The sequence below is a fragment of the Ceratotherium simum genome, chromosome 8 (genome assembly GCF_057802395.1).
Source record: "Ceratotherium simum simum isolate JZ-2026a chromosome 8, ASM5780239v1, whole genome shotgun sequence".
In the NCBI taxonomy this organism is placed as follows: domain Eukaryota; kingdom Metazoa; phylum Chordata; class Mammalia; order Perissodactyla; family Rhinocerotidae; genus Ceratotherium; species Ceratotherium simum.
This window is the reverse complement of record NC_141907.1, coordinates 69459590-69482368: the sequence shown is the minus strand read 5'-3', so window position 1 is coordinate 69482368 and position 22779 is coordinate 69459590. Positions and strand designations below refer to the sequence as shown.

The 22779-nt window shown below is 37.3% G+C and overlaps 1 protein-coding gene across 13 annotated transcripts in view; it reads left to right on the top strand.

The window, feature by feature from the left end:
- The window catches only part of WDFY3 (WD repeat and FYVE domain containing 3), a 256639-nt gene that overhangs the window by 68676 nt on the left and 165184 nt on the right, over positions 1 to 22779 (top strand). For 11 of the 13 annotated variants that reach the window (XM_087434534.1, XM_087434532.1, XM_087434530.1 and 8 more), the window contains one exon: positions 18498 to 18708. In XM_087434534.1, coding sequence (XP_087290660.1) covers positions 18529 to 18708 — 180 coding nt within the window. In that variant the 5' untranslated portion in view covers positions 18498 to 18528. Of the gene's footprint in view, positions 1 to 18497; positions 18709 to 22779 lie in introns of those variants that run through there. The other 2 variants (XM_087434542.1, XM_087434541.1) reach the window with 1 other exon arrangement.

The window sequence follows — 22779 nt, the reverse complement described above, 5'->3', positions numbered from 1 at the left end:
CTTACTTAATTTTGCTTCATAGCCGTCTCAGCACCACACCTATATACTGATTTCTTTGTTTACTTTTTTTTTCTCTCCCCCACTAGAATCTCTGCTCCAAAAGGACACACACTTAGTAGGCTTCTGTCCCTCTCTGTATTCCTAGTATCTAAAACATTGCCTGGCACCTGGTGGTTGCTCAATAAATATTTGTTGAATAAATTATTAAACAAATTAACACATAGGTCTTCTAGTAGGCAACATAGAATTAATTCCTGTACCCTATATAAACTGGGAGATCCATGTTGAGAGGCTTAAGAGGCATTATCAGCAAATAGCAATAATTGGTCCTTATTTTGATCCTGATTCATAAAAAATAACTATGAAAAATAATGACATTTATGAAATAATTGACCATTTGAGCACTAGAAATTTGATATTAAAGAATGTGTAGTAGCGCTACGAGTCAGTCAGGATTTAGTTGCAGAGAACAGAATCCATTACAGCCAGTTTAAGCAGGAAGATACTTATGACAAGGTATTTGGCTCATGGAGGGAAGCAAAGGGCTGAAGAAAGATTTTAGGCTCGTGGTTGACCTTTTACAAACATCTCCCAGTGCTATAGCACAGAACTGGGCTGTCAAGGGAGCTGCTGCTTTCTCTGTGGATCAGGATGTGGTTGTAGGGGTTAGGAAACTATGGCCTGCAGGCAAAATCTAGCCCAAATGGTTTATGTCTGTCCCTCCAGTTAAGACTGGTTTTTGCATTTTTTTTTTTTTCCTGTGAGGAAGATCAGCCCTGAACTAACATCTGCCAATCCTCCTCTTTTTGTTGAGGAAGACTGGCCCTGGGCTAACATCCATGGCCATCTTCCTCCACTTTATATGGGACGCCTCCACAGCATGGTTTGACAAGCGGTGCATCCGTGCACGCCCTGGATCCGAACTGCTGAACCCCGGGGCCGCTGCAGCGGAGCGCGCACACTTAACCACTTGCACCACGGGCTGGCCCCTGGTTTTTGCATTTTTAAATGGATGAAAGAAAATCAAAAGAAAAATATTGTTTTGTGGCACCTAAAATTATATGAAATTCAAATTTCAGTGTCCATACATAAAGTTTTGTTAGCACACAGCCGCAGTTATTCAATTACCTGTTGTCTGTGGTTGCTTTCACACTACATTGGCAGTACTGAGTAGTTGGAACAGAAACCATGTGGTAAAATATTTATTATCTGGCCCTTAACAGAAAAAGTTTGCTAACCCTTGCTCCAGAATACATACACAGTACCGTTTCTGTAAGCTGCCTCTACTGCTGTTTGCTCTGTAGCTGTGCTGCCCAGCAGTGGCAGAAAGTGTGGCTTAGGGTGCTCTGATTTACTTTCCTGAGGTCCTACAGATACTGAGTGGAGGAATAGAGTTTAAAACCCGTGTCTGCCTGACTCCAGAACCCTTTTACTACCTCCCTCTACTCTTGCTAGTCTGTTGCCTGTCTCTATAATGCAGCATTTTTATGAATCCAACCAGAAGTTGTACGTCACATATTGGGTACATTTAAACATTCTGTCTAATTCAGTTCTTATTGCCTTTACAAAAGTTACAGTCTCTCAGCTTCGTTTCTTCTTCAGTAAAAGCAGACTAATAGATTTTATACTGTTTTTTTTTTTGCATAATATTGATTCGTACTTAATGCAGAGGTCTCTGTGGATATGCAATACTGTGTATAATTCATTACTTTCTTAGACAAAGACTGTAGAAATTTTATTATTGATGTAGTATTGATATTATATAGCATTATGTTTTATGAGGAACACCTGTATAAGCTTCAAGCAAAATATTCATATCAGGGAATAACAATTTGCTCTTAGCAACCTCACGAGTGAAAGAAACTTTGCCTTTAAATTAGTGGAGTGTGCTGAATCAGGCCCATCAGATACAGATTCAGAGAAACATTTCCTGTGAGAATATTTTAGTGAGAGGGTATTTTTAATTTAGGTCCTTAGTCATAATATCCTGACTGTTTGAGGTTAAGTCTAAATATTTTCAAGGGTATGCCCCAGAAAAAAATAAATAAAAGCACAAAATCAGAGTTTAAAAAGAAAAAGAAGAGACATAATGAAGTAAATAAAATAGAAGCTTCTGAAGTACTAGTGTGGTCTAAGCACAATGGTGTGCTGATATATGTTTAACAACCAGCTATTCAGGAAAAAAAAGAAACCCTTATTTTTGATATTTGTTGATTTCTTTGGTGTCAATATTCTACCATGGCTGGTTTCAAACTATTGACGGTTTGACAACTAGCTGTCTACAATTTCTCAACATTTAGCTATCAGCTCTCATGAGCTGGTAAGAGGTGGATCCAGCACACTACTTAGCTTAGCCTAAGCACAAGGTAAAGAACAAAAGATAAGGCAGAAACAGTTTACATTTACATTTATAGTGAATATACAGGGAAAATATTTCATGAAACCTGAGTTTCTCTTTTAAGTAAAAAGTGATCATTTTATAAAAATAATATGAAAGTATATTATTTTATTCATAGAAGAATAAAATGAATAGTTTCTAGATGTTGTAATAAATTTTTTCTAAGGTTATCTCATATTATTTTCTCTTTAATGAAAAATATTGGCTCAGAACATGTTAAATTACATAATACATTATTGTATTTAATTGCTAATAATATTTTTTATTTGTGTTTTTCTTTGACGAATTCTGCCAGGAAATTACTTCCTTAGTATTCTGAATATTATTCCATATTTGGAGTTATATGGTTGAGTGCATGGTGTGAGGATTAGGGAAGACTTGGACTAAAGAGACCAGGAACTCAAAGGAAAAGAAAATGCAGTTAGGTGTATGTAACATTTCCCTTCTGTGTTAGATGTATCAAGAGATAGGAAGAATTCTCTGCCAAGATATTACTCATGGATCATATTTCTTGTTGCCAGTCTGGTTACACCCTTGGTGTAACATACACAAAGTAAACATGGGTTTTGTGTGTGTTTTTAACTTCTTGGGGACAAAATTACTTGGGATAATTTTGTCCAGATGTTTTAGGGTAGAACAAATAGTACTGTCATTGCTAGGAATGGCTAGAAAATAAAATCACAATTGCTTTCATAAATAAAATTATTTCATAAAGACAAAGAGGCAGCTTCCATTTAATAGGAAGAGCTCTGGACTTGGAGTTGTGTGTCTTGAATTCAACTTTCAGTTAATGCTAGTTACCGGATCTTTTTGGCAAATTGCTGTAACCTTTCTGAACTTCAGTTTCTTCATCTATAAGGCAGGCCTTATACCATTTTGTGGTAGGAAATAAAGGAATAAATTACATGCAAATACCTAGCGTTGTACTTGGCTATGAATCTTAAGTCTGTGTTTCCTAGATAAAAGCTGACGCAGAGGCAGGAAACAAGAGTTCCTTAGGGATTAACTCCAGCCCTGGCTACTAATTGCTGATGCTGTCCCTTTAGACTCTTGAAATGATTCAAGAGTAGAATGGCTGGTGTTTTCCACTTGGAAAAACTGATTACAAACCAATGTGTAGAAAAGTTTGCGTGTGAAGAATTAACAGATGCAGAGAACAAAGCTGTAAAAACCTGATTGGCTAGAATAGTCTACGGATAGACCAGTGAAGTCCATGTGTTTTCTTCTATGGTTGAAAATCTTTGAAAAATGTACTTATCTTCCCTGACACTTCCTCCCCACAGCCCTGCCACCCTGCAGCTGGATTAGGTTTCCCTGCTGTACTTCTCTGTGGTGCCTGTGCTTCCTAGTATAACAGGCATTGCCTGTGTCACACCCAGGCCCTAAGCTCCATGAGATCAGATATCATGTCTATTGTAAGAGTTGTCATTTCATAACACATGGTGAATGCCACATGGGCTAGTTGTTGTTGATATTCACCACTGTATCCCAAGGATCTACCTAGCACAGTCGCTGACATTTTATAATTTGATCTTGATTCAGAATATTATAGTGCAAAAGTCATCATTCTGAACCATAATTCTTATTGTTTAGCCATAGAAAGAATGGGAGATTATGCCAAAGTTGTAATGACTCCAAAATACTAATAGGAGTCTCTCTCTTTTATTAAAGCCAAATCTATGTTATTGAACACTACAGAACCATCTTGGTATTCCCAATGTGATTTTTTTGTTGTTAGAGACCATGGATGGGTAGGCTTGTCTGAGGATTGGAAGAAGCTCAGATTTATTTTGTCCTTAAAAGCTGCACAATTTATTTTGATGTAAGGTAGAACCCAGTTTTATTTCCCCTTTCCTCTCTGATACTGGAAATCTTTGGGTCTGAGAGAAGTTAACTGGTCTGGCTCTTCCCTATCTGAGCCAGGCCCTGTTTCTTTCAAGGTTTATTATTCATGCCAAATTATCATCACTGGCTAAGAGAGTCATCCCTCCTCCCCAAGAGGATGGAGAAGTGTATCCGAACTTTATTTTGTTTGTGCCATTCTAACAGTCACAAATGTTTTTTAAAAAGCTTTGATCTAGGGGCCGGCCCGGTGGCGTAATGGTTAGGTTCTCAGCATGACGTCGGCAGCCTGGGGTTCGCAGGTTCCCATCCCGGCTGATCCCGGGTGCAGACCGACGCACTGCTTGTCAAGCCATGCTGTGGCAGCGTCCTATATAAAGTAGAGGAAGATGGGTGCAGATGTTAGCCCAGGGCCAATCTTCCTCAGCAAAAAGAGGAGGATTGGCGTCGGATGTTAGCTCAGGGCTAATCTTCCTCACACACACACATAAAAAAACCTTTGAGCTAAATAGTCCTACACCTAAGTTTTTTTCTTGTTACTTGCAGAGCAGATACAGTTTCCTTTAAGGATTTTTTTTAATATCAGAGGATTATATGTTCTTGCAAAATATTTTTGTGTGCATGTATTTCTAATTTCCAACAATGTTATTGTAATATATATTTCATTCTATTTCTTAGTTCCTTTTACTCGTTACTATGTTTTTGAGAGACATCTGTGAAATATATACTTTTAAATGAATATGTATGATTGTGTATCGACTCTGTTTTACTTACTCATTTTCTTAGTGATGGACCCTAAATAACCTCCAAGTCCCATATTACCACAAATAACAGTTCACTAAACATCCATTTACAAATCCTTACCCATAAGAATTTCTTTGGGGTATATACTGAGGAGCAGAATGCAGGATTCTGAGTAATACAAAATTGCCCCTTAGATCCTCTACCAGTCATGTCTCCGGGTCCTGTCCACATGTCCAAGAATGCAGGGCATTTTCCAGCTTTCTGCTTATTGCTAATCTAATAGTTGTAAAGTGGCATTTCCTTATTTTAATCTGCATTTCTTCGATTACTAATTAAATTAAAAGACTTCTTGATATGTTCAGTGGCCTTCCAGTTGCTAGTTCATTTCTTTTCTCTCTTTCTTCATTGAGATTGCTATATTTTTCTAGTTGATTTGGGAATTCCTTATAAATTATAACCCCTGCAGTTTTAGATGTTTCAAATATCTTTTCCCATCTCACTTTTTCCTTGGTTCACAATGTTCTTTGCCAAGCCAAAATATTTACTTTTGATGTAATCACATTCATTTTATTTTGGCATATGGTATGCAATTTTGAATTTATGCTTAAGAAATTCTTACCTGATTCATAAAAATATCCTCATATATTTTCTTCTATTAACTTTATAGTTTTACCTCTTTAATGCATCTTGCACCCACCTTTGTATATGGCTTTCAGTAGGAGTCTAGTTTATCCTATGTTAAGGATGAGTCAGTTTACCAATACCACGTACATAACAATCACACCCTTTCTTGTGACCTTTATCATACGTTAGGTCCCCAGTACATACATGGGTCTGTTTCTGAGCTCTCTCATCTCAGCACCTCTGTTCTCCTAACAGCACCATGGTGTGTTTGTTCCTATGTCAATCAGCCACTGGCTTTATTAGCATAGTTTGGTAGAGGATTATTTTCAAAATCTAAAAATTATATAATTTAATTTTTAATTTTTATGTTCATTGTTAACCTCTTATCTTCTTTAAGGACCTTTATATTACATTTAACACTTTAACTAGTTGCCATTATGATCCTTGAAATATATTTGGAAATTCTTGATCAGTTTCTTTAAATATAATTGTATTAGAATTCTAAATCTGTTTCCTTAAATATAATTAAATATAAGTGCTTCATGGGTCTCTTTTTTTCCCATTTTATTAAAATGTTAAATTTTGCTTTTTACGGGGCTGGCCCGGTGGCGCAAGCGGTTAAGTGCGTGAGCTCCGCTGCGGCGGCCCAGGGTTCGCCGGTTCGGATCCTGGGCGCGCACCGACATACCACTTGGCAAGCCATGCTGTGGCGGCGTCCCATATAAAGTGGAGGAAGATGGGCACGCATGTTAGCCCGGGGCCAGTCTTCCTCAGCAAAAAGAGGAGGATTGGCAGATGTTAGCTCAGGGCTGATCTTCCTCACAAAAAAAAAAAAAAATTTTGCTTTTTAGGAGAAATCTGGATTTGAAATTAAATGAGTTATCTTGTTTGTAGTTTGAGAGTATATTATTTGATATATCATTTGGTATAAAAATGTTTAGATAATTCAAAAATTAAAGAGAAGTGAAGGTTTTTTTTAACCTGGATAGATACTAGCAAGTTTCATTGTAGAAATAGCTTACTTTGAAAAACAAATCCAAATATTTCAAGTAATGAACGTTGGTGTAGCTCTCAGTATTTTTGAATGAACTAGTATGTGTTCTACTAATATATGTTCTACTAGGAACAAAAATGCATGCGTTAACCAAAATCAACTAAAATGTGTTCGAATGACTGTTGTGACTGTAGAATAACTTTCTTTTCTGTAATTTCAAAAAGAAAAACTGAAAAGTAATCTGTTTTCTTGAATCCCAAGGCTTTGCATGCTCTTGTTCCGTACCTAAAAAGTTTTACTCAATCTAAATTGTCATTTTTAGAATGTTATGTGTACTTTCTAGGGGAAAGTTAGGTAACAAAATGAAGCTTAACTTTATACTCTTCATTTGTGGAAAGATTTATTTCTTACAGCCCATATATTTTATTTAAGCAATTGGATTCAAAAGCCTGGACATTTGAAATAAAATAAATAGGTTGTGTATTTAATTTTAACCTCCGAATGCTAACGCCACCAGCAGTTGTTTGAATGAGAGATTTCAGTTGTATAGCCCTTACCCTTGTCCCAGCTCTACTTGATTATAAACGTAAAGAGACACGAGCAGAATGAGAATTACAGCTGGGTGTGCTTGATCCTCTGGTCCTGAAATAACAGTCAGTGCTTTTCTAGATCATCCTCTAAAATAATGAGAGTTAGGCTTTATGATAGAATGTTAAAAAAATAAACAAACCTAGGAAACAGTTGTCTCCCCACCGCCAGGGGGTCTGTGCTAGTTTATTCAAGGTAGTATTTTATATATTTTCTTACGTGGTATTCCTTCTAAGAGGAGGATGAGATGAGACTGTTATAAGAAAAATATGGTAAACTGAGTTGTACTTTGCAAAATTAATCACTTCAGTAACTTATTTCCCCAGAATAAAAGGCAATATATTTAAAATATTATTGTCAGTATCTCAGATGGATTTATAAAATGTATTAAATAAAATAGCTAACTGATAAGAATAGCATTTCTCCTCACATTCTTCCCCAAAGGCATTTTTTAAAATAGGCTACATGTGATCAACAGTGAAATGATGTAATTAGGACATGGCTATTTGTGGTGATCATTCTTATGTTTTGGTATGGTACAAGGCTAAAGAAATGTAGTTTTCATATTCTTTTCTCCTCTCCTTCCACCCCTTCACTCTTCAACTCCCATCCCTCAACCCCTTTAGTGAGAATGTACCCCTCAGCCATGAGAATGTAACTACATTTTTATATTTCATTTGTAGAATATCAAATGCAAAAATTATAAGGGAAACAATACTCTGATTAGCAAAAGATTATATCCAATAATAAATAATTTTTTGTTGTTAAGTTTCCTATCAGTACTAGCTTTTGTATTTTAAAGAATGTTTCTGTAAGGGTTTCATAAGTTTCCTAATTGTTTTCATTCATATACCTCTATTAAGTGAATAAAGAGTATTTAAAATAATTTGGTTAGAGGAATTTATGGAAAAGTTAATAAGTAAGGTGTCAACAGGAAGATTCCCCACCTCACTCTATCCATCCACCCATCCATAATACATTTATTCTTCATCTTCAGTATGTCAGGTACTGTGGCCACAGTTAAATATTAAAAGCATAGGTCACTGCCCTCACACCAGGTTCATTTTCAAGGAATGATGGTGGAGCTGTCTGTTAACTGGAGATGCCCTCCATAAATCCTAAGATGTTTCTGCTATACCTGTGGTAGGTTGAGAAACAGCCTCGATGCGATCAGACTAGATTATTGGCTGTTGACTGTTAGCACAGCCTGGTGGGGAGGCTTGATGTGGATACTTGTGCATGTTTTTCCAGGTGGTGAGAATGAGTATATGTGGATTTCCAGTGGGTGGATGGTAGACAGTGGCACAGACATACCCGCAGGGTAAATGAACAAACATTCTTACAACAGAGAGCAAAAAGCTGTCAGAAAATTATATATTCATTTTCATTTCCTTTATTACTGATAATGTTGTACAGCCTTTCATATACTTGTGGTCATTCATTTTCCTTTTCTGTGAAGGGCCTATTTGTCTTTTGTCCATTTTTCTGTTGAGTGGTTTGCCTTCCTCTCATTGATTTGTGGCCATTCTTTACGTATTTTGATATTTTGAATCTAATGGGTTTTTTTTCCTTATAGATGTTGCAAATATTTTGCTCCCAATTTGTGGCTTGTTTACTTTCTTTCTGCTGATTTTTCATGTACAGAAGTTTTTAATTTTGTTAAGATCAATTTTGTTTGCGTATGTGTAGTTTTTTTTTTTAAGACATTCTTCCTTACCCTGAGGTTATAAAGACATTTTCCAAATTTTCTTCTAATTATTTAAAAAGTTTAGTTTTTCAAATGAATATCTTAATTGCTTTGGTGGCAAGGACATGGTGATATAAGCTACTGAAAGCAGAGCTAGGTGGCTGGAACAGAGAGCGATTCAGGGGGATGGGGAGTGTCTTGATAAATATTTCTTTGAATCACTGATCAAGTTACTACTGTGGGGATGTGTTTAAATTGTTTTAGGCATAGGTAAGGTCAAGAACTATCCATGGTAGGTTGCCAGGCAGTAAAATCATCTGAAGCGGCCATTTCAGGCAGAGGAAGGACCATGTGGGAAAAGCATGAAGGGTTTGAAATGGCATGGCATGTTCAGGGAATAGCAGTTAGGTGATGTGGTTTGAGTGTGGAACGAGGGGAGGGATATTGCACAAGACAGAGCTTCAAAATTAGTTCACAGCAGATTTTGAGGAGACTTTTATGCCTTGCAAAGGGTTCTGACTCTATCCCATTGCAGGCAATCATGTCACTTTTAAGGGAAATTGTGTACTGATCTGTTTCGAATTTTAGGAAAATGAATATAGCCACACCATGGAGAGGGTAAAAATTAGAGTTGGTACTCCCACAGTGCCTTGCACATAGTAGACACTTAAAGGAATTAGATTTCAACAATGCCATTGCTCAGTATCTATTTAGAATTTTTTCCCATAATCATCTGCAGAGTCTGCAATGCATTCTTTTGATTATTAGTGGAGAATTTTCAACCTTTCAGAAGGATTTGATATTTAGTAATAAGCAAAAGTTATTTGGAGGAAGTTTGGAAACTAAGACAAATGAGCAAGCTGGGTAATTCCATTTTTGGTAAAACATGGTATATGATGACACTGATTTTTAGTGCTCTGAAAGCAGTCTTTAAAGAGAAATTTTAAAAAGTATTTTGAACAGTGTCAGCATCATTATGTGTGCATAGCCTTCTGAGATAACTAATTGGTAGAGCAAAATTTATCTGAATGTATAAATTTTGATATTTTGAGAAAAATAAAAGTATAAGAATTCACAATTAAAACTTTCATTGGTGTATAATCAGTATGTGAAGAAGTCAACATTTGCTTTACTGTTATTATTTTTGTTGATATCTTAATTTTATTCCTTTTTTTTTCATTTGTGAGGTTTTACTAATATAATTCTGCACAGTCTTTTGCATTTGTCATTTTCCTTTCATCACTTTTAGATCACAGCATATATCGCAGCCCAGTCAGTAATGGTTTGTTGTTGATACTGGTAAGCCAGCTTCCTCTTTTGGATGTTCCTGGTCCTCAGCATGTTGTTGATGCATCAGTTCCCTGTGGAGGATTCTGGCTTGTTGCCTTTTGTTTTGTCATCATCTGCTTGCCAACCAAATCTAAATATTAGTAGTGATTTTTTTTCCCTTCTGCCCCTGCCTTCACATTCAGAGTTCTTACCTTCTAAATTTATACAAGTTTTCCCTGAATACTTTAAAAATATACACTATGGGGTACCCAACACCTCCCAATAAAAATAGTCATATGGTAATGGTTTATTACTTTTTCAAGTATAAAATTGAATTTAAACAAACCATAAAGAACAAAGTTGTCTTCTAAGCGTTCTTGTTTTAAAATAAACAGACAAGGAATTTAGAGAAAATTGTCCCCCTCTGGCCTATTTTAAATCGCCTTAACTTATCTCTGGCTTGAGCTGCCTCTAATTCATTCTTCTAAACTTTCTTTTTTTTGGAGGAAGATCGGCCGTGAGCTAACATCTGTTGCCGATCTTCCTGCTTTTTTCCTTTTTTCTCCCACCTGGTACATAGTTGTATGTCATAGTTGTACATCCTACATAGTTGCTCTATGTGGGACGCTGCCTTAGCAGGGCTTGATGAGCGGTGCCTAGGTCCGTGCCTAGGTCCACACCCAGGATCCGAACCAGGGGACCCTGGGCTGCAGAAGAGGGAACTTAACCACTAAGCCACTGGGCTGGCCCCTCATCTTCTGAACTTGTATTGATCACTTTTTTTACTCACTTATTAATCATTTATTGCCTGTCTCTTATCTTTGCCTTCCATAATCTTATATTATTTGTCCAGTGTGGGGAAAAAGACAAACAAAATAACAGATAACTGTGAGAAATGCTATGATAAAGATATGCACAGGATTGTATGGGAACAAAGAAGGGAGCATCGCTATCAAACTGGGAGATTAGAGAATGCTTTCTAGAAGAGGGCCAGTTGAGCTGAGATTTAAAGGATGATTAGTGGTTAGCTAAATGTGTAACAGCTGGAGGAGGAAACCCCATCCCTCCAGGAAAGGGTTCAGGGTGTGTGAAGGCACAGCAGGGAGACCTGCAGAGAAAAAGCATGGGTGGAGTGAAGTGGAAAGGTGGAATATGAGTAGGGTTAGGTCTAGGGTGGGCCAGATAGTGAAGAGCTTTGAAATTTGCCCTTTCCCTTAAAGCTATGGGATTCACTCCTACATTCGTTTATTCGTATCTACTAAGTACTAAATCCTTAGCTAGGGGTTAAGAATTTGGAGAGCACAGCTGGCTTTCAGGAAATTTATAGTTTAATGGGAAATACTGATAATTAAGCAGAAAGAAATGATCTTTAGTAAGCAAGTTGGTAACTTCAATTTAGAACGAATGGTTGTTAATGTGATTTTTTTCTCTGGAGATATTTAAGAACTTTGATGTTTAGGAACTGAAGACTTTCTATAAGATAAGAACTAGGACTGTAAGTTTTTAAAAATTTTATGTGTAATATGTAATTTTTTGTGAGGAATAGTAAAACTGGCACAGAGTTCAAAATATCTGGACATAAAATCTGATGCTACCACATACTAGGTGTATGACCACATGTAAGTCATTCCTTTAACATTCATTCACCCATCACCTACTATGAACTAGAGATACAAAGTTAAATAAGATTTGGTTCCTACCATTGAGGAAATTATAAGTTAAGGGGCATAAATAACCACTTATTAGTATATGTTTGTTAGGGTAGAATAACAGTAATAATAGCTGTCACTTAACGGAGCACTTGTGCCAGACATTACTCTAAGTGCTCTCCATATAGTAACTCATTTGATGAACTACAGTACAATACCGTGAGGTAGGTTCTGGTAGTTACTCTCTTTTTCCACGTGAGGAATCTGATGCACAAAGATGGTAACTGATTACTCAAGTCACACAGCTGGTAAGTGGTGCAGCTAGGATTTAAACCCAGGCAATTAGTTGCAGAGGCTATGTAACCACTATGCTGTACTGTCTCTCTTAATGATGATATTATATAACAGAATATTACTAAAGTACCATGGTAGAACAACAAACTCTGCCTGGAGGTTTGGGAAAGACTTCTCTGCGAAGTTGACTTTAGAGCTTAGCTGTTAGGAAAAGTGGAGGAGGGGGCATCCTTGGCAGAGAGAGCAAGACACATGTACACAGAGGGCTAAAGAGCCCAACAAGGGTGGGACGTACTTTCACTGTAGCAGAATTCAGAGCAAAAGAGGTGGCTTAGTGAGAGATGGGGCTGGAAATGTAAATGAGGCCAGGGTGTCTAAGAACTTAGGTATTAGATTAAGGTGCTTCAGTTTATTCTTAGGTAACAGGGAATCAGCAGAGGTTTTACATCAGAGAAGTGGTATGTACCTACTTTGTTTTTCACAAGAAAACTGAGGAGCTGTAGGGAAGATGCACATAAGACAGGACACCAGTCAGATGGTGGGGAGATTTAGACTAATTTTATCAGTCATTTTAAAGAACCAGGTTTTGGTTTTCTTGGTGTTCTGTTGTTTTCCTGTTTTCAATTTCATTGATTTGTTGCCCTGATTTGTTATTATGTCTTTCTTTCTGCTTCCTTTAAGCTTAAATCGCTCATCTTTCTCTAGTTTCCCAAGGTAGGAGGTTGGATTATTTTTAGATTGTTCTTCTTTTATAATATATGCATTTAGTGCTACGAATTTCCCTCTAAGAACAGCTTTCACTGCATTTTATACATTTTGATAAGTTGTATTTTCATTTAGTTCAAAATGTTTTTATATTTCTCTTGATATTTCTTTGACTGATGTATTATTTAGATGTGTGTTGTTTAATTTCCAAATATTTGGAGCTTTTCAGCTATCTTTTGTAACTGATTTCCTGTGAATTCCATTGTGATCTGAGAGCATACTTTGTATGATTTCTGTTCTTTTAAATTTGTTAAAGTGTGCTTATGGCCCAATGTGTGGTCTAGCTTGGTGAATGTTCCATGTGAGTTTGAGAAAAATATGTATTCTGCTGTTGTTGGATGGAGTGTTCTGTAAATATCAGCTATAGATCTAGTTGATTGATAGCACTGTTCAGTAAATTATATCTGTATTGATTTCCTGCACACGTGATCTACCAATTATTGTATGAGGGCTGTTGAAGTCTCCAACTTGAGAGTGGATTTGTCTCTTTATGCCTTCAGTTCTGTCAGTTTTTGCCTCACATAGGTTGACGATCTTGTTAGGATTCCTTGGCTTTTAACTTTGTGGTATTTTTAGCTATAAATCTGTCTACTTTTTTTTCCTTTTAAGAAAACTTTCCCCTAAATTATATGTCTTTTTGTATTTGTCTCCAATATTTTATTGTTTATTTACATTTAGATCTTTAATCCATTTGGAATTATTAGTTTTTTGTTTGTTTTTTTTTGCTGAGGAAGATTCACCCTGAGCTAACATCTGTGCCAATCTTCCTCTATTTTGTATGTGGGTTGCTGCGGCAGCATGGCTGACAAGTGGCGTAGGTCTGCGCCCGGGATCCAAACCTGTGAACCTGGGCCACTGAAGCAGACTGCACCAAACTTAGCCACTATGCCATGGGACCAGCCACTGGAATTATTAGCTTTTGTTTATGGAAATAATAATTTTAGAAAATCATAAATTTGTATTGTAACCAGTCTGCAGAATTGTAGAATTTTCTCCACAGTATCCAGCAACCCAAAATTAGAAATGGAGAAATTGTGTGGTTGGACTCATCCAGCCAGGAATACTGGTTGCGAATGTGTATAGGCCAGGAGTATAGGGGAAGGCAAGGTACAGTTGAAGAGATTAGACATGGTCTGATCTCTGCTGAAGAGTAGGAGAAGTCAAGAAGAATAAGCGATTCCAGTTAAGACCACATAGGGAGTGAGAAAGGCGGATGGATTGAAAGTTATGATCTCAGAGTGAGATTTCGGAACTTGATATTTCAGAAATAGAGGAATTCCTGGTGGTAATAGGTCTAGGATATGGCCCTGAAAGTTTTAGCTCTGCTAGTATGCATCTTACTCCTGAGGTCAGTCTCACCTGCACTTGCCATCCAATGAGGATACTGATAAGTCATCACAGAGCTGAAAGACTTGAACGAGAGGTTAGCGGAGATATGTAGAATGCAAAACGTGTCAGTATGAGGGAGTCACAAATTACAGAAGCGTTGTACTATGAAAATTCTTTTGCAGGTCTTTTATACAAAAATTTGAACACAATTTGTGTAAAGATTATGTTTGAAGAGAATGCTGGGGATCTTAGGTCAACCTATACTAGTTTATTTATTCCATAATATAATGTAGTTATGCTGTATTAATCATATCAGATAACCTAACTGCTATTTAGCTAGTAAGGTAAATGTGCCTTTGAGGCTCCCTAAACAGCAGTGGGGGCCCTAGAAGGAGGGGCTCAAGAACCGTGTCAGGAAATGTCGGCAGTGACTACTGGTGGTTGGAAATCATGTCTAAGTGAAGGGCTCCTAAATGGAGATGAGTTGCTTTGGGCTTTGAAATATGCTTTCGACTATGAAGAGAGAAAATTAAGCACACTGAAACGATGCTTTGAGAAATTGTCTAGGTAAGTATATTTATAGGCTGATGAGTTCACAGATGGGGTGGGAGGGTGAGGGGATGTTGGGGAAGAGCTCTTAAGTAATTGTATTTTGCCATATAAATGAGATGGCTGATCTTACAATATCTCATATATGAGGCTAAAATCTAATAATGACTGTCCTTGAAAGGCAAAAAACTTAATGCTTCAGCAGGTAGAAATTTAAATACTAATTCAGGACTGACTTCATAGTTCTTTTTCAACGTATGTGTTAGATTGCCAGGTTTGTTGGGAGCCTATCAGAGTTTTTGCTTTCATTCTTCAAAAGTGGAGGAAGTTTTGCCTTTACTCTTCACAGTGTAAGAAAAAAATAGCATTTTCCCCCAGAAAGTTTAAGAAAAAATTAAAAGGAATTACTTATAATTCTTTGAGGAAACATAAGATTTCCCTTAGCCATGTGAGCTATTTATTTCTTCTCTCTTGGAATTAAGGAATTACTTAGAAAAGCTATTTTAAGTTTTTAGCTGAGCTACTCAAAGGCAGCTAGTTACTTGACAAATATATTTTTAAAATTTAGGCTGTTTATTCTGTATGCTCCTATAATTTAAATAATGACAAACAGTTGAAAGGATTTGGGGCGGGGAAGGTTAAAGTGTCTGGGATTTTCAAGCATTAACGTAAGAGATTAGAATAAGAAATACTGTCTGGGCTCATTGCAGTCATTATCTCATTGCTATTTAAATAACCCCCTGTTGGCAGTACAAACACTTCTCTTTTGTGAAACAAAATAGATTTTGTATTAGAAAACTAGGTCTTACACATAATAATTTTTATAAATATTTTGAAAACCCCTAATGACATTACCCAAAAAATAATCATTCTATCATTTGTCCTTATTATTATTATATTTTTCCTATCTCTTGTATATTGCTTTATAAACCTCTTATTGAGCATCCAATAAGAGGATCCAATAAGAAATAAATTTTCCCTTAATTTTTTTGTTTATCATTTTATAAGTCTCTAAAACTTTTGCTGTAAGGGCTTACACTGTTTCCTTTTCTTACTTGCTTAAATAAGTAAAAATGTAAATGAAAAGGAATGAAATGTTTCATGATCAAGCTGAAAGGAAGAAAAGAAAATTATTGAATGCAACTGATTTGCTTGGCACTTTACAGAAACGGTGTTATTTTACATATGCATTACAAAAAGGCTGTGAGGAAAGATTTTACAGATGAGAGAAACTCAAGATTCAAGGGGGTTAAGAGCCTTTCCCCTGAGGTTACCTATCTCATATGGGTGTGTTCGTACAGGTTTGACTGAAAAGTGCCTATTTTTTTCTACTCTTTAACTGCTGAAGAGTGCTTTAAAGGTGATAGCTCGTGGTCTGAATTATACTTTAAATATAAACAGTGACATGCAGGCAAAGCAATGATTCAGCAATGTTATATGCTTAAGTGTTTCTTGGTAAATTTTGAGAAAAGGAGGAATCTGATTTTTTTCCATCTCTGAGATTATTTGAGTAATTGAGAAATGCTAGTAAACCCACTCAGCTGATTGATATATATCCTTTTGTATCTGACAGATATTAAACAACGATGGTAGAATAGCTTGGTTACATCTAGTTAATGTTTGTCATTATGTGATCGTGTGTGGTTTTTTATTGAAAGGAAAAATAATTAGTATATTTTCAGAAGAATAAAAAAGATTTCTTTCACATTCTAATTGCTACTTGATGCTAAATAAATAAATATGCTAAGTAGAGTCAGTTTCCAAGAATTCTATCATTTAAAATAGGCACATGAATATGGCTAAGCCAGGAAGAGCTCTTGACCAGGAGGCAGGAGGTCTGGATTCTAATCCAGTTCTTTTTCACTGTGAGACTTTGAGCAAATCGTTCTTGTCTTGGGGCCTCACTTCAAGGTAGTATTAATCTTCTGTTCAGCCCACTTGCTTACGTTGGAATGAGGAGGAAAAGAGATGGTCTGATGGTGCGGTGAAGCTCTATAGATACACAGTGATGCTTGACTCTTTTTAATGACATAGACTCCTTCGAAAGCTGGGGCTTTCTTAAAAATTTTTTTTTAAAAGTGTTAGAGGATTGTGCTTCCCCTAAATCCTACACACACACTGTAGATTATGAACTCTAGCTGTGAGATAAGGAAAAAGAGCAGACCTATGCGTAATCTAAAATGTTAGCTAATATACAAAAGTTTTGTAATTCATTTCAAATTTTTTTTGGTTCTGGGGATTTCCAGAACTGTGTATACCAGCACATAGTAGGTATTTGAATATTTTTGTTGAAATTTTTAAATTTATATTTGGAGGACTTACATATTTTCCAAGAATGAAGTATGTTGAACAACTCTAACTGGACTAACTTTTGTTCATCATTTTGTAGTTGAGAGTTCTCGGCCCCTTGCCAGTGTGTCTATGCGCTCTTCCCTGCAACTGGACACCTTAGAGTGTATTGAGTTCTCTCAGCAGAGTGTGTCACATCGTGGCCTCCTGTTGCAGGCAAACTCAAGTGCATAAGCATATATCCATAGCCAAATAGGAATTCACTCAAAATTCTCAAGGACAATCATGTTTAAAATGCTAGTTCTTATGGTTTTAAAAAATCAATAGACAGATGTTTAGTGACAGCAGTAGGCTTTCATTTCTTAAGAAATGGCATACTGGCATATGTAGCAGAATTAAAAATTAATCTTCAGGTTATTCTTGCTTTTCTACAGATTAAAAAGTAAATTGCCTTTTATCCAAATTCTGTATATCCATAATGTCCTCCTAGCCTTCCTGGTTCCTTTTGTAAGATACCCTGTTTTTCTGTCTGAAATTAGCTAATTGCTGGCACAGTTAGTGGTGGTTGAAAAGGGCTGATGATGCTTTCTGAAAGCTTAGTGTTATTGATTCTGGTATACGTTCTAATCCAGAGGTTGGTTGGTGTGTTTGTTAACTGCAGCTCTAGCCAGGGATACATTTTACATTGTGATTCAGTACACATGAATTCACCCTTACCTAAAATAAGTTTCATGAAATAATTATTACCCTTACTATATGTATTCCAATATCTTCTATTTCATTTTTATGAAAATGCTTGTCATGATCCACTAGATGAATTAACATGACCTGCGAAAGGGTTTCAAACTACAGTTCGAAAAAGTCGTCTTCAGTTATATGATAATTTTCATTATCTTCTTATGATTCATAAAATATGTTGGGATATCATTTCATTTAATTTGCATGTTTTCAAACTATAACATAAACTCTTTAGCAGGAACCCAAAGTGTAAGCCTTCATCTAGAAAAAAAATTAAGTAATTAAAAATAGAAAACTTTGTGAGGTTTCTTTGTTGTTGTTTTGGTTGTTTGTTTTGGATGTTTTGAGGTTAGAGTGAACTTTCTGTTCTTTCATTCTTTTTACATACGCCCAACTATTAGGCAACATATCAATTGTAAAATTCGTGATCCCTTTATTTGTTGAACTTGATGATATAACTAACTTGGAAATATTTGTTACTTGTCCAGTTAGTTTTACATTTTATTCAAATTGTGGCAAAGCCAGTAGGAATGTTGAGTGCCGTGATTCATAATTAGTCATTTAGGGAGCTTTATCAAAATTAGTTTTGCCTCTCTCTACCTTTTCTGTTTAAAGAAGTAGAAAAAAATATTTTAGACAGAATTTTCTGTTTTTCAGACTTGTATAAGCTCTTTCATGCGTGCTTGGCTGGTCAAGATGATGACATTTTGACTGTTCGTGTATGAACATTTTCCACAGAATTAGAAGTGTTTATCACCAACCAGCCAAGATGAACATGGTGAAGAGGATCATGGGGCGGCCGCGGCAGGAGGAGTGCAGCCCGCAGGACAATGCCCTAGGACTGATGCACCTCCGCCGGCTCTTCACCGAGCTGTGCCACCCTCCCCGGCACATGACTCAGAAGGAGCAGGAAGAGAAGCTGTACATGATGCTGCCAGTGTTTAACAGGGTAAGTCCGGGTTGCGAAGCACATGCCTCCCAGGGCTGGATGGCACTGCAGGAATCATAAGGTTGTAATAAGTCACAGGAAGGAAAAAATGATAGAATGAGTTAGTTTTTAAGAAGCTTGATGTTTTCATTCCTTCTTCTCAATTTGCTATGAAGTAATGTGACTTGATGTGATATCTGGTCAAAATGAACTCCACTTAGTTCTAACGGACAAAAGGAAGATGGTGAGCATTTTGTAAAATGTTCCTCTAATGGTTGATATTTGGAAGAGGGGACAGATTGTAAATTACCACTTATGTTGTTACCATTATCTTTTGAAGTGATGGTTTATTGCACCAAATGGTGCAATTGTCCGAGCACTTTGTACACATTAAAGAATCATTTGCTTCGTTGTTTGGATTTTCTATCAGAGATTTTGCAAAAGCATAGTTATAGGCCCTAGAAAGTCTAAATAGAGTTAATATTTTAATGTATTTTGTCGAGTTGATTACATGTAGCAATCTTGGTGGGGATTTTAAAAACAGTTTTTAAATTTTTATCAAAGGTGTATAAGCACATGGTTTAAAGAGTCGAGCAATTCTACAGGCTCACATGTGTCCTTCTGCTCTCCACTGCTAATTGCTGCTGCCACTTTTAGCTCTTTCAGCTTTTAAATAACATACTTTTACTGCTGTTTCTTGATTATTCAGTTTTAATTGACTTCTAGAATTAGCTTTTTTTACTCCCCATCCCTCCAAACCATAACATACGTACACTCACTCATACATGCTACCCTCCTTCTTGCCCTCTCCATATGTGTAGTTACACCATTTGTGTAAACAAGATTCAGTGTTTACACTCTACTGAGCATGGTACTGTAAGTATTATTCACTGATGAACCTTATAGTTATACCACCATTATTTTTCCATTCCTGTAGAACTTGTTTTCCCCGGATTCATAACATAACGGTCTCCGTTTCTGTCTTTCCTCACGTCCATGTTTCTCTTTCTCCCCATCTCTGTCTCTTTCTCTCTCTCCCGTCTCTGTCTCTCTCTCTTTTTCTCTCCCTTGCACTGTCTCTGTCCCTCTCCTCCTCTGTCTCTCCTTCCTTTCCTGTTTTTGTCACTTTCTCCCCATCGCTATCTGTCTCTCTCTGTCTGTCTCTATCTCTGTCTCTCTATGCCTTGATCTCTTTCCCTCTCCCACCTCTGTCTTCCTCTCTCTTCCCTCATCTGTGTCTCTCTCTCTTCCTGTGTCTCTCTCTCTCTTGCCCCATCTCTCTCTTCTTGTCTCTGTTCTTCTCTCTCCTTTTCTCTATCTTTCTCTCCCCTTTCTCTTCCCTTGTCGCTGCCCCCTCCTCTGAATCTGTCTCAGTCCTCCTGACTCTGCCTTTCTCTCCCCGACAATTTCTTTCTTTCTTTTTTTGTTTTTGTGAAGAAGATCAGCCCTGAGCTAACATCCACGCTAATCCTCCTCTTTTTGCTGAGGAAGACCGGCTCTAAGCTAACATCTATTGCCAATCCTCCTCCGCTTTTTCCCCAAAGCCCCAGTAGATCGTTGTACGTCACAGTTGCATATCCTTCTAGTTGCTGTATGTGGGACGCGGCCTCAGCATGGCCGGAGAAGTGGTGCATCGGTGCACGCCTGGGATCCGAACCCGAGCCACCAGTAGCAGAGCGCACGCACTTAACCGCTAAGCCATGGGGCCGGCCCTCCCCGACAATTTCTGACTTATTGTCTCCCCCTAGTCTTATAACTGGGTTCAATAGGTTCATCTCACTTAGTCTCTATATTGTTTTGTCTATTAGTCTTTCTGTCTGAAATTTTCTAGGTTCTTCTTTTTCTCCTCATTATTTTGAAATTTTACTGAGGCTTCATGATGAACCCTCTTAACCTGAAAACTTGTACCCTTCAATTCTGGGAATTTTTTTTTTTTTTTGCCGAAGAAGATTCACTCTGAGCTAACTTCTGTGCCAGTCCTCCTCTGCTTTGCGTGTGGATCACTGCCACAACATGGCTGATGAGTGGTGTAGGTCCACGCCCAGGATCCAAACCCATGAATCTGGGCTGCGAACGTGGAGTGTGCTGAACCCAACCACTATACCATGGGGCCAGCCCCATCTGGGAAAATATTTTGAAATATTTTTTTGTTAATATTTCTCCCCTTTGTTTTATATGTTCCCTTTTTCTGCAACTCTGTCAATCAGATATTAACTCTTGTGGATTAACCTTGTGCTATTGTATTTTTAATTTCCTTGAATTCTTTCTTCTTTTTTTTTTGTGAGGAAGATCGGCCCTGAGCTAACATCTACCAATCCTCCTGTTTTTTTTTTTTTTTTTTTTTGCTGAGGAAGATTGGCCCTGGGCTAACATCCATGCCCATCTTCCTCCACTTTATATGGGATGCCACCACAGCATGGCCTGACAAGCGGTGCGTCGGTGCGTGCCCAGGATCCGAACCGGTGAACCCTGGGCTGCCGTGGCGGAGCACGTGCACTTAACCGCTTGCGCCACCGGGCCGACCCCCTTTCTTCTTTTAGTCTTTTAAAATTATGCAGTATCTCCTCTTATCCCTCTGAAAATATAAAAGTTTTTTCAAATTTTCTTATGCGTCTTGCATTGTTATTTGCTCCAAATTACTTTTTTTCTTTGTGTATTTTATTATCTTTCATATCAGAGTAGTCTTCAGATGTCTGGTAATAATTGTCTATACGTTGATATTTAAGAATGAGGTATTGAAACACTGATTGGAAATTATGTGGCAGGAGTGAGACTTTTCAGGTGGTGAGATGATCAGGGTGGGCTGTTTAGTGGGAGACCTCTCAGCCTGGATGTGTTGATAGCCCAGGAGGGAGGATTTTCCAATTTCCTGCCTGGTGCTTATAACCCCGGCTGCTAGTGTTTTCTTAAAGCCTGTTTGGGGAACAAGGCTGATGTTTCATGTTCAGTAGGTAGACTTTCACTTCATCTCCGATTTTCACACATCATCAGTGTTCTTGTCCTTGGTTGGTGCCAATATCCCTTTTCTCCCTCTCTAGCGGTTAGACCTCCAGGTGTCTACTGCACTGGGGAGAGCAGCCACCTTCAGTTTCTGGGCTGTAAAATAAGAATAAAAATATCTACCTTGTGGGGTTGGTATTAGGATTGAGTAAGATAATGTACTTAAAGCTCTTAACAAATGTTTGTCCTTGGAAACTTATATCTATTATTGTTGTTACTGCCTTATATCTATTATCTTATTCTTACCTATATTCTTATCTATTATATCTATTATCTATTATTGTTGTTACTGCATTGAACATAAAGACATTACAACACAAAGCAAAGATTATAAACTGTTTATGCTGAAATAATTGTTCAGTTTATGTATTACTTAAACCAAGCTAAAGGCTAATTTGACAGCAGAAAGAAGTAGACCCTACATAGTCCCACGTTTATTTGTTTGCTTGTCTTATTTATTCTGCTGTTGTGCATTCACTGTTTCATTCATGAGTTTGTGTCAAACAGATATTCTTTGTGCCTTACACTGTGCTATGCATTGGAGTTTCTGAGATAAGATACAGTCTAATCTTGTGACGCTGAAATATAATAAGGAAGATAAACATATAATTCTGGAAGCGATAAGCACATGAACAGATAATTCAATAACAAAGAAATATAGTATTAGAGACACTGGTGGGCACCCCTGAAAAGAGAGTTGTCTGAAAGGCAGGGTTGTCCCTGCGGGGATCAGGGAAGGGAACTCTCCCTCAAGAATGTGGTGTGCTTCTTGAGCCCTTAAAAAATAAGCAGTAGCCACATTGGAATTAACTGGCTAAATTAACCAAGAAGGTAATTAGAGTAAGAAGTTGAAGCGTGAGTCAAGGTAAAAGGGAGCAAACATTTTAATATGTGCCAGCATCTATAAGCAATCTAAGTGGTTGATTTTATGTCAAGGAAGGGCAGAAAATAACTGCCATGATTGGTAGGCACATGGTGACAGGCTTGTACGTCATATTAAGAGCTGATATTTTTTCCTGGAGGCATGTAGAGCCAATGAAAGATTTTAAACAATAGAATAAGAGAGTAGAATGGGCCAAGGCAAGGCTATCT